This window comes from Phallusia mammillata, chromosome 1, assembly GCF_965637545.1.
Source record: "Phallusia mammillata chromosome 1, kaPhaMamm4.hap1.1, whole genome shotgun sequence".
Lineage (NCBI taxonomy): Eukaryota > Metazoa > Chordata > Ascidiacea > Phlebobranchia > Ascidiidae > Phallusia > Phallusia mammillata.
In genome coordinates, this window is record NC_137252.1 from 9,350,494 (window position 1) to 9,361,320 (window position 10,827).

The 10,827-nt window shown below is 38.0% G+C and overlaps 2 protein-coding genes across 2 annotated transcripts; one reads left to right on the forward strand and one right to left on the reverse strand.

The window, feature by feature from the left end:
* Positions 1-1,458: 1,458 nt before the first annotated feature.
* LOC145226106 (uncharacterized) lies at positions 1,459-3,081 on the reverse strand. The gene is made up of 3 exons (XM_080092267.1): positions 2,935-3,081; positions 2,158-2,465; positions 1,459-1,897 (listed from the first exon to the last, which is right to left on the reverse strand). Exons 1-3 carry the CDS (start codon positions 3,079-3,081, stop codon positions 1,459-1,461), a joined length of 894 nt encoding a protein of 297 aa, XP_079948393.1.
* An 838-nt stretch (positions 3,082-3,919) lies between these two features.
* Positions 3,920-9,510, forward strand: LOC145205261 (alpha-N-acetylgalactosaminidase-like). The gene is made up of 6 exons (XM_080077941.1): positions 3,920-4,903; positions 5,195-5,351; positions 5,740-5,997; positions 6,509-6,722; positions 7,596-7,756; positions 8,238-9,510. The coding sequence occupies exons 1-6, from the start codon at positions 4,722-4,724 to the stop codon at positions 8,535-8,537; spliced, it is 1,272 nt and encodes a 423-aa protein (XP_079934067.1). The 5' UTR covers positions 3,920-4,721; the 3' UTR covers positions 8,538-9,510.
* Positions 9,511-10,827: the final 1,317 nt, after the last annotated feature.

Sequence of the window (10,827 nt, forward strand, 5' to 3'; positions counted from 1 at the left end):
AACTCGCGACTTTATGGAGGTAAATATGCAACACATAAAACTTAACATTTTTCATGCGAATATTTTCTTTAAAACAATCATATGCGTTTATTGGTTAATGTCGCAAAAGCACCAACAAGGTAAATACGAAACAGCCCAACTGAAGGCATTTATTGTGTCGACTCTGCACAACCAAAGATTCCTTTAAACGAGCTGGAGCTGTAACCTCTGTTCAACTCAGAACCTAAAGCATTGCAATGTGTTCCAAATAGTAGTTCTTCGATGCAGTGGCGTAGCAGCCACTTGGCGGTTCTGGCTCTGCGGCAGGCTGCAAGGGGGCGGCAAAATGACTTAAGGGGGCTCTTCTGGAAAAAAGTCAATATTTTTCAAAAAACGTTTTTTGTTCTCATAAAAAAGGAAATTTTATCAGGATTCTGAATCTGTAAGCCTTTTTTCATAATTTAAATTATTTATTTGTCAAAACTCACTTCAAAGTGAGGCACCTATAAGACCTTCAGGGCTACCCCCAGTTGTAAAGCACACAGAACATGGTTGTCTCTTACAAGCACAAGTCCCTTTCTCGAGCAATATAAAACTTCTGGGACGCGGCACATTATTTGTAATTATTGTAGACTCTGAACTGCCGACCTGCAAGGCTAAGCCTCACAAAGGGGTTTGTCACGTTGAAACACGCCCCGCCCTTTCCCACACAAATCACACTTCCCTAGTCACGTGTAATAATCCACAGCGACAACAACCACAACGTCGTACACAATCAGGAACGGACAGAAACAGGGTTGAGAACGAAAATGGGGACCGGAACGGTTTTCTAAACAAGAAAACGAAACACATTGACATATGTCAACGCACAAAAATGCCAATGATTAACTTACCAACTATTTTGCGACACAGGTCAACAGGTACAGTTCACGTATCAACAGTTGCAAGACGATGAAACAATTGCTGCAATCACTATAGGAAAATACAGCATGTCATAAGTCACACATAAAAATTAATTTAGGTCACAAATCGAATTAAACACTCACCGACAATCACGGTAAACAGGCTTCACTTGAAGATTAATTAGTCAGTCGTCACAATATTTAATTTAGCCTTATTCGTCTCTAAAAATGCAACACAAACGAATTTACTTAATGCAGTAATAAAGTCACCTCACTCGACCACGTTGTACAGTAAAACGAACCAATCATTGCAACATACAGACAACGGCCTTCCAATTTTACTGTTACGCACATGGCGATTGTAACGTCATAGCAGGGGAACAGTGAGACAAGTTAATCATGCGTAACTGAACTTGGAGATGTAACAATTATTTTTATTGAAAAGATTGCTTGAACATGAAACTGTTTCAAAATTTGATGCAGTCTACTTAGGGCGGCATTTTCAACGAAAGCTAGGGGCGGCAGCATATGCTCCTACGCCACTGCTTCGATGCTGCAAATCATGTTTAAAATTCGATCAAATGTCTGTGCGACTTAGACGTCTTCCCTTTGTGATCGGTATTACTGTAGTGGCCAAACCTTTCCTTCGCGGGGTGGCGGTAGTCTCCACCTTTTCCTGCATGAACTTGTCAGGGGTCACAGGAAAGGGAAAGGTGACGTTAATAGCATGGACAGTTTTCACCTTTCGTTTTGAGGCTGATGCAGCACGTCGTGGAGAGGTGACGCTTGAAATGTCAGAACGATGGTCAATTTGATTTCCCGGTTCGTTTAGAGTTTCTTTGACAGGGTCTTCGTACTGTGTAGATGAGGACCTTCTTACCGGTTCCCCACTTACACTTAGTTTGTGTGAATAAGCTCGAATGCCCTCCGAGTAGCCTTTAATTCCTTCATCGCCTCCGTCGCCACCGTCAATCCATGACACGCGCTTTCGTAATGAATCTTCGACTTTCCGTATTCTACAAACAGTTGTTCAGATTTGGGTTTAGTTGAAATTAATAGTGTGAGATATTAACAATGGTACAAAGAGCATGGAAATAGGTTCGCCAATAAAGCTGGTTGTTTACAAAACCAACTGTAAGATTCAAAGCTCGATTTTGTTTTTGTGAGCGTTTATTTTTTTAAGGAACTACAGCGACATTGCACATGTAAGCATACAGTATAAGAAAGAAACTACAGCGACTTAGAATTACTGATACGAACCCCAAAATACACAGACCTTGACATAGTTGTTTGAAATTCGTTGATCCTTGCCCTGCTCATGCACGCTGATTTTGCTCTCACGCCGCTCACAGCATCGCCAGCGTCAGAACCCGACCAACCCGAATTAGGATCAGACACCATGTAACTGTGATTTGCGTTGCCATCGCAGCCGAACTTGAGGCGGGATGAGGGTCTTGCAGTGGCTGGTCGAACTCTCGGACGATCATGGCGTCCTACCGGAGCCATGGACAGACTATTGGAGCCGGAGCTTGTACGCAGAAAGCGCAGATACTTGCTGACTTGAAGCTTTTCTTTTTCGATAACCTGCGGAATAGTCATTTGGCTTAAAAAACTACTTAATATCACAGTTTAGCAGGATTTAAACTTTGAAAACTTTTCCTATAAGTTCCGTGTAATTGACTAATAAAATTTAGCTTGCAACCGATTTTTTGCCTTGGTTAGGTTTGGCGATAAAAGCCTTGACGATGGTAAAGCGTAAAACAAACCCAAGGAGTCCTATTTTTAAATGTGTGATGTTCCGACCGAACAAGTGTGAAGGTAGCTTCAAGGTGAAAGTGTTATGGTATCACTGTCTTTATAAAACTTTGCCGAAATTCACGGGTACAAAGTTGTTGTTACAACCAAACTCATATATGACTAAATCATTATTGTAACTTTGCGTCAGTATTCAATTCTCACTTGATGATTGTTGTAGCTAAGTTATGTCGCTACGATTTTGTCATCTAGCGAAATGAACGCACCTCACCTTAAAGTACATTAAAAATGCAAGTACCTTTAACTGTTTTCGTATGTTGTTCTCCAGCACCTCGATTTGATTCATGTATGATCTCGACTGCATTCTATTCATGTGATTTGCCTTGTCCACTCGGCTTGGACGCTTTTTTGCGGCAGTGGGCGTTTGACTTCTTACCTGGCTCATCCTTTCACTTGCTTGTTTGCTATAAATCCCAGTGCCAGGCAATATAGACTGTCATCAGATGAAAACTCGATGTAACTAAAGAAGCACCAAGCCCAAACAATGTATGGTGGGTGGGGCAAAAATACTTAGTTCCAAATCGTTGATCACTCATACAATCCTATTATTAACTACTGCTCTTAAAGCTCATCAGTCAGTTTGTATGCAGACTATCCTTCGAGAAACTACTCGTGTAATTAGGTTGTTTACAGCGTTATGCAATTTAAATCCCGTTTGGAAAAGAATAGTTTCCTTTTCGCAATCAATGTTTGCTGAGAACAATCGTATCTAATTTCTTTTAAACCTAGTCGTCGCAAAATAGCTCAGGCGTTTTCATATCGTAGTTGCGAGGTCGAGGTGTCAACCAGCAATGTATCAATTTGTCTCTGTTTAGGAAACAGTGAGTCTCGTGTTTCACTCAAAACGGCCTTTAACAAATGTTATCAAAAGAATGTATCGTCTGCAGTAGGCCTAAACAGCTGTTCATGTTCCGCACTGGTGTTTGTAAACTATCAAATTGCCAATCCTGTACCGCAATAACACAATTGGCAAGTTGCTTTTAAAAATTAAATCTGACATTGTGTTTTCTATGGCGTCAAGTGTTTGGAAAAGAATCCCCTTATTCTGAATTTTAGATTCGGAAACCCGAAATAAAATTTTCGATATCATTGCTTGAATTTTCCATCCATCAAAAGCGACAGGAATAATGGGTTAAATAAATTTTTAACTCAAAAGCGAAAACAAACTCTATTTTGCCTTTTTTGAGTGTTGTAGACGCGTCAAGGCTTCACAAAGTTTATACTCGGTCACTTTTGGTGGAATTGGAACGCTGCGGACGCTCTTTAGTATGAATCCCCAAGATTCTTCTTTCTTCTTCATTACAATCGTACGTTTCTCTTTGCCCCAACTAGCCCAAACCCAATACTCGTGAATTAACTAAGATTTGATCATATAGGCTAGTTGCATGACAGCCTTCCACCGGGTTTTATTATTATTTTGTTGACCGAATTTCTGTCCATATTTTTTTACAAAGTTGGTAAAACGTAAACAACGAGAAAACTGATCTTAAAGTGCGACGTGGGAATCTTGGTATTGGCCCGCTCCGTGCAAAAGGATGTTGACCCCTGCTCTAGCCAAACAAACACAGATTTGTGCCGCACAGCACATATTTGTGCAAGCGTGATGTTTGCCGACGACCGACAGTCATGTGCTGTCTGAAAAGAAACGATTGTGTGCCAAACACTATTAGCAACGAGCATGCGTTTTATTGCAGTTTTGATTTTCATTTGTTAGGCACAAAAGGTCGAAAAAAATATTTTAAGTTCATAAAGATTCGGGTATTTTAAATCCGATTCACAACGGTTACCAACTTACCACTACCAGTATATACGTTTTGAAACTTTTAGGTAGTTGTACGTAATTTTAGCTTTGACGAAATCTAATGCCATATGTCAAGATCATGTAATTTGTAACATACTTTGCCTGGCGCTTGTTCAACAAACAAACTTAAATTTTTACGTTTTTTGCATTAACGATTAAGCTTTGTCTGCCCGTTTCCTGTGTTGCTTAATAATCTTAAAGTTGTTTTAGGGTTAGATAAGAAAATGAAACTGATAATAGTTATACTTTTTGCTTGCCTTGCTGGTGCTAATTGCATGAACAATGGGGTAGCAAGAACACCTCCAATGGGATGGTTGGCCTGGGAAAGATTTCGATGTATTACTGATTGTCACAGCTTTCCTGAGTCATGCATTAGTGAGAAGCTTTTCATGGACATGGCTGACAGGTAAATTTTACTTTTTTGCTCAAAGTGTTTTTATCATTTAATCAACAATTTGATCAGGGATTTGCCTCCTAGTTTAAACCAATCTGCTATCTGCTTTTCCCAGTCACGAAAGATATGATATTAGCTGTTGGATGGGTGGTCTACTAAGTTCTGCAAATAATACCTTTTTTTAATCAACTGAAACCAACATACATTGTTGCTCAGAAGACAGATCATATTTGTTGGTGTCACTGTCATATTGGTTCCTGCAAGCTCATTAACTATTTTAATGTTACAAAATTAATTGTGCAGATTAGATAAGGATGGATGGAAGGATGTTGGCTACATGTATGTTAATATTGATGATTGTTGGATGGCGAAAGAACGTGATGCAACTGGACGATTGTATGGGGACCCAGAAAGGTTTCCCAATGGCATAAAAGCACTTGCAGACTATGTTCATGGAAAGGTAACATTTGCAGAAATGCTGCGTAACAAATTTAAATTGTTATGGTTATGTTTTTGAATCTCTATGGTTTAAATTTAAATTGCTATGGTTTTGGACAAGTGGAATTCTGTTTTGAGCATATTCATAGCATTGCAACTGCAATTAATCCAACACAATGAAATATTTAAGGACCCTTTACCGACAACAAGTGGGCATGTAACTAAGCAAAATCAACTGAAAACAGGCCCACTCTAGATTTAGGTGAACTGTGTCTAAATCATGTTTTACCTTAAGTGGCAAGACAAGTATTGCAGGTGTACCATTCCAAAAATTCCCTTAAAATTGGGATTTGGCAAAATTAGTTTATGCAGACACATGCATCTCTTTGAGAAATATTATTTTTTTGCAGGGTTTAAAGCTGGGTATTTATGAGGACTATGGCAAATTAACATGTGGTGGTTATCCTGGCTCACAAGGTCATGAGGAAACAGATGCAAATACTTTTGCAGAGTGGGGAATTGACATGCTTAAATTTGATGGTTGCTACTCAAATGACTCATCCAAAGCAGTTGGCTACCCATTAATGAGTGAGGCCTTAAACAAAACTGGACGACCTATGGTTTATAGTTGCAGCTGGCCTGCCTATGAAGGTGGTCTTCCTCCAAAGGTGAGTTTTAAACTGATGTTTTTTCAAGTGTTGATGGACAGTTTTGATGTAAACACAAAGGTAACTGTTATTCTGTGTCATATACAAATATAAAATAGTAGTTCTTATTTTTATAAATCAGCAATTTATGCAACCTACTATTTGAACCATGTAATTTATCAAAATAAAATACAAATCAACGTGATGCTGAGACTTCAAATGCATTTCATTCCTGCAGTTTAATTCAAATGACTGTATGTATATGTTTTCTACTCTAAATTGGGTGGTATTAAACACCTTGATTCATTTTAATGTGAGTCAGAATATTGATCCCAAAAGCTGTATTTGAGATTAATATGTAATGTTGTTGTAATTACAACCCTTACCCCAACCCAATGTCCATAATTGTCAACCAATATTAGAGTGACCTGTTTTTATAATTTTTGCGACATTAACAGGTTTATCTGTTCACACATTTTACCTTTGAGTCAGAGCTCTTAGAAAGCATTTTTGTAACAAATGATTTAAACAGGTCAACTACACTGAATTGGGCGAGATTTGTAATTTGTGGAGAAACTATGGAGATATCCAAGACTCATGGGATGACATAGTAAATATTATTGAGTGGTGGGCAACAAATCAAAATGTCCTAGTACCTGCTGCTGGCCCCGGAAAATGGAATGACCCTGATATGTTGATAGTTGGAGATTATTCTTTGAGTGTTGACCAATCCATGGCACAATTTGGTATGTACTACTTTTAATTAAGGTAAACATAATTTTTTAACTGGGATCAGCCCTGAAGCATCAATGCGGACCAGCGTTCAAGGCACACTCATATATAAATCACAATGTGCCAGGCCTTTAATGGGACTGGCCTACTGCGATTTACTACCTTTAATGCTGACATAGTTGTTAAAATGCATATGGATTTTGGAAATCTATGAATTATTGACACATTTTTTTTCTATTTTATCGTTCATTTCCACATGTACCTGGTGTGCTAGTATGCAAACAAATTCCAACATGATAATGTGCTGGGCTGCAAAGCCTTCCATACTAGCAATCATTAGTCAGGGTTCTGACCTTTGTCTAAGATTTTGGTGATTTTGTGCATTGCTTAGTAATAACTATCAAATAAAGTTTCATAATTTTTGCAGGAACACAGTTTTCAAGTTGTCATTGCAACAACACTTGTGGTTTTTCTTAGATCAGCAAGGATATTTTTGTTTTTTAATACACTCATGTCTGATGTTTTTTTTTACTTTTACATATTGGATATTGAATCTCAATCAACAAAATTTTTAGCTCTTCCTGCAGTTCTTTTTATTTTAATATGCCAACGTTTCGATGTCCCATACGAAACACCTTCATCAGGGTAATGACATACATTGCAAACACAAGTTATTATAAAGCGAAAAGGGCGGCGAAACACACACACAAAAGGGCGGTAGAAAAAACACAGTGCGCACCAATGGTCGAGTGATAACATTGAATCTCAATGTTACAATTTTAAAATATAATAAGTAACAGGCCACCTGTTTTAGTTAACCACTTAACATTTTACTCCAGTTTTCACAAATAGTAAATAACAAGAACATTAACATTAACATTGTCTAGGAATGTGGGCTATCCTGGCTGCACCACTGTTTATGTCAAATGATCTCAGGGACATCAAACCTGAATTTGTTCAAATTTTGCAAAACAAGGAAGTAATTGCTGTAAGTCAGGACCCTATGGGAATACAAGGAAAAAGATGGCTAAATAAAGACAAAATACAGGTATTGATAAATGTATATTTTAAAATGTACACAAGACAAATTCACATACAATATTGGGCATGTGTAACTATTTTTTTGGTATTATGCTCAATGCAAATTGTCTGTATAGTTGTGGTTCTGCAGTTTGTAAAATCAACTTAAGAGTGCAGTTGAGGCATGAGTCAGCAAGTTTTTAGCACACTCCACACCCTTGTTGTGAGCGGTATAACATTTTTTGTTTTGTTGTTTCAAGAGCATCAGTATATTTTTTAAGTTATACAGTACTGGTGTGGTTAAATGTTTGAATATGGTTAAATGACAGGTTAGTGCGATGAGCTCGTATATTTAATTGGTATGTATTTTCATTTAGACTTGAAGTCCCCTGCTGCACCAGTATATATATATATATTTAAGTTGTATGGTACTGGTGTGGTTAACTGATCTCATGTGCAAGTTTGTGTCATGGGCTTGTATAATTAATCTATATGTATGTTTCTTTCAGACTTGGAGTCGCCCACTGCAGAATGGTCAATATGCTGTTGCGGTATTAAGCACAAGGACCGATGGAACTCCATATAATCATTCATTTTCTCTCAGTCAGCTAGGAATACCCAGTGGTGCATATGATCTGCTTGACCTCTTTCCCAAAAAGTCAATGGGAAAATTTTTAAGCAAGGATCAGATTTCAGTGATGGTTAACCCAAATGGAATTGTTATGATGAGGGCCACCCCAGTCAAATTTGCTGTTCCGCTTTTTGATATTGAAGAATGGGAGGAATATGAAATCTTTGATACGTTGTAACCAGCATTCTAGTCCGATTATGCCAACTATTTTCATTTTCATTTTTTTTGCAATCACAACGTGCAGTTAAGCCAAACATTATCCGAAAAATGACAGGGTTGGTGATATAAGCAGGTAAAGCTACTAATGTGAGAACCTAAATATCAAAATCAATCTGCATTGAGTGTACATTGGTTCAGGTGGATTTCTGAATCATCTGTTTTGAGTGCATGTTGGTTCAGGAAGATTTCTGTAAAAACACAGTCAAATATCAAAAAAATTGTGAACTACTGATGGGTGGTGTATAGAGCATAAACAAATATTTAAAATCAAAACTGTGTAGAATGGTTAGGATTTAGGTGAATTTTTGTAATAAAGATAACAATGAAACTGAGCTAAAAACGTATTTCCCAACCTTCTTAACCCTAAAATTATTGTCCTCTTTGTGCCACCTATTGTTGTTGAGCAAACTTTCATGATCTGAGTTCTCACATTAGTAGCTCTACCAAAATTACTAACCCTGATTTATGTCTAAAAAAGTTTTGTCACCTCCAATATTTTCTGAATTGAAAACATTTTTGAACTTGCAAACTATATGCACTTTTGTACCCCTTGTCATTTAAAGAAACTTATACTACCCCATATTTATAAACTTGATCACATGTAGATCTTCATTTTATGTGCAGTGAAACAGGTTTAAAAGTTATTTCTCCAGTTCAAAGATGGCGGTTTTCGGAATGCTGTGAAAGAGAATGTGAGCTTAGTACAACATGAAATACCTGCATAGACAATCAAACTATTTTTGGGGTCTCAACGAGTGGTACACATAAACCAGCTTTCATCAAGAGTGTATTCATACATTTTTTCTATCATTGTGATTTTTTGTTCCAAATTCATAGTATTTGTGTTTCTTCTGTGCAATATGCAGTTATTACTTTTTTCAATTGTTACGTTTTGATTCCCAAAGTCTGTAGTAAATAGCATAGTGATTATACATTTGATTCATTACCTAACTTTGTTGAATTTTACATTTATCCATACAGACAGAGATGAGATTTTGTTTGTTTGACCTTTAGAATCTGCCGAATGGTGACCATCTTGTGGTAAGCTGAAGCTGGTGGAATGTCAAACGACCTTGGACAGAATTTGTGAATTTAGACGACTTAGGTTACCAGTTTTTCCTTATTAGTTCGACTTTTAAAATGTACATTACTTCTCCACTCTGTTTGCTTGGCAAAGGTGGTTGAATGAGTTTCTGACTTTGGTTAGTGCCCTGCAATCTTGTGATCAAATGCGAGATGGTGGTTTTTCAACCCGTACCAAAAGGCTTGAAGAACCGGTAGGGCCTTCCACAAAGTACCAAGCGATTTTTTCGAAATAGCGCCTAAAATTCGGACGTTATAGTCCCAACCTACGTGTTGAGGACCTCGGCCTTCGCAGAATTATTTTTGTTGTTTGACAATTTTTTGGTAAAGTTTGCTTTTTTAGGTATGGGTTAGCCAGTCGGAGTTACACCTGGTCGCGTTTTTATCATCATTGGCTGGGTTTCATTTTTATTCTCGGTGGGCAGGCAAGGTCTGATTGCGTCATGCTCGCAATGAGTCTGTCGTCTAGCTGTCAGTTTTGTTGCAAGTCTGTTGAATCATATTTTATTTGATCTTTTCTATTTAGGTAGTTGCTGACCTTAATTTAGTTCAACCCATAGGGAACCAATGGGTTGGAGCAATGTCGCTCAAGTTTCTTTGTCAGAGAATCAACGACCGAAATAGGATAGTACCTAGATAGCATAAGCTGTTGCTGAAACCTTTGCCATCTGGCGATTAAGTCCGCCTTCGAGCTTTCGTTCCTTTGAAACATAATTTTGTTTTTATTTCCTCAATTGGCGACCGACCGCTATTAAGTTCAACTAATCAGATTTGTGAAGCAATGTCGTTTAAGTTTTGTTAAAAAAAGCTGTGAGTACAATGTGGATGTGCTAACGTCCCGGTTATCTTGTTAAACTTTATGATGTAATTTCTTTGGGTGGTTTGATACGACCAAGTTGGACGCTCCAGCCAAGCATCTACGACGTAGCTTAACTGAAACGAACGTCGTGTTTGTGCGTCGTTTGATGTAAAGGTCACCGCCATGTTTACCTTGACAAAATTATAAGGATGTATGTTAGCCCAATTCACTTTCCTCCTCAAACTTATTTCCAACCCCTAGCTCCGACACCGTAAAGGTAATGCAGAAAAATCCGTATAATCGAATATTTCGTTTAATGCAGGGGTCTTCAACTTTTTGGCTCAATCGCCCGCTTTCCAAGGCACTG

Coding starts and splice junctions, on each gene's coding strand:
- LOC145226106 (XM_080092267.1), bottom strand. CDS start 3,081: ATGAGCCAGGTAAGAAGTCAAACGCCCACTGCCGCAAAAAAGCGTCCA. Junction 2,466..2,934: donor ACATACGAAAACAGTTAAAG/GTACTTGCATTT, acceptor ACTATTCCGCAG/GTTATCGAAAAAGAAAAGCT. Junction 1,898..2,157: donor TTTCAAACAACTATGTCAAG/GTCTGTGTATTT, acceptor AACTGTTTGTAG/AATACGGAAAGTCGAAGATT.
- LOC145205261 (XM_080077941.1), top strand. CDS start 4,722: ATGAAACTGATAATAGTTATACTTTTTGCTTGCCTTGCTGGTGCTAAT. Junction 4,904..5,194: donor TTCATGGACATGGCTGACAG/GTAAATTTTACT, acceptor TTAATTGTGCAG/ATTAGATAAGGATGGATGGA. Junction 5,998..6,508: donor AAGGTGGTCTTCCTCCAAAG/GTGAGTTTTAAA, acceptor TGATTTAAACAG/GTCAACTACACTGAATTGGG.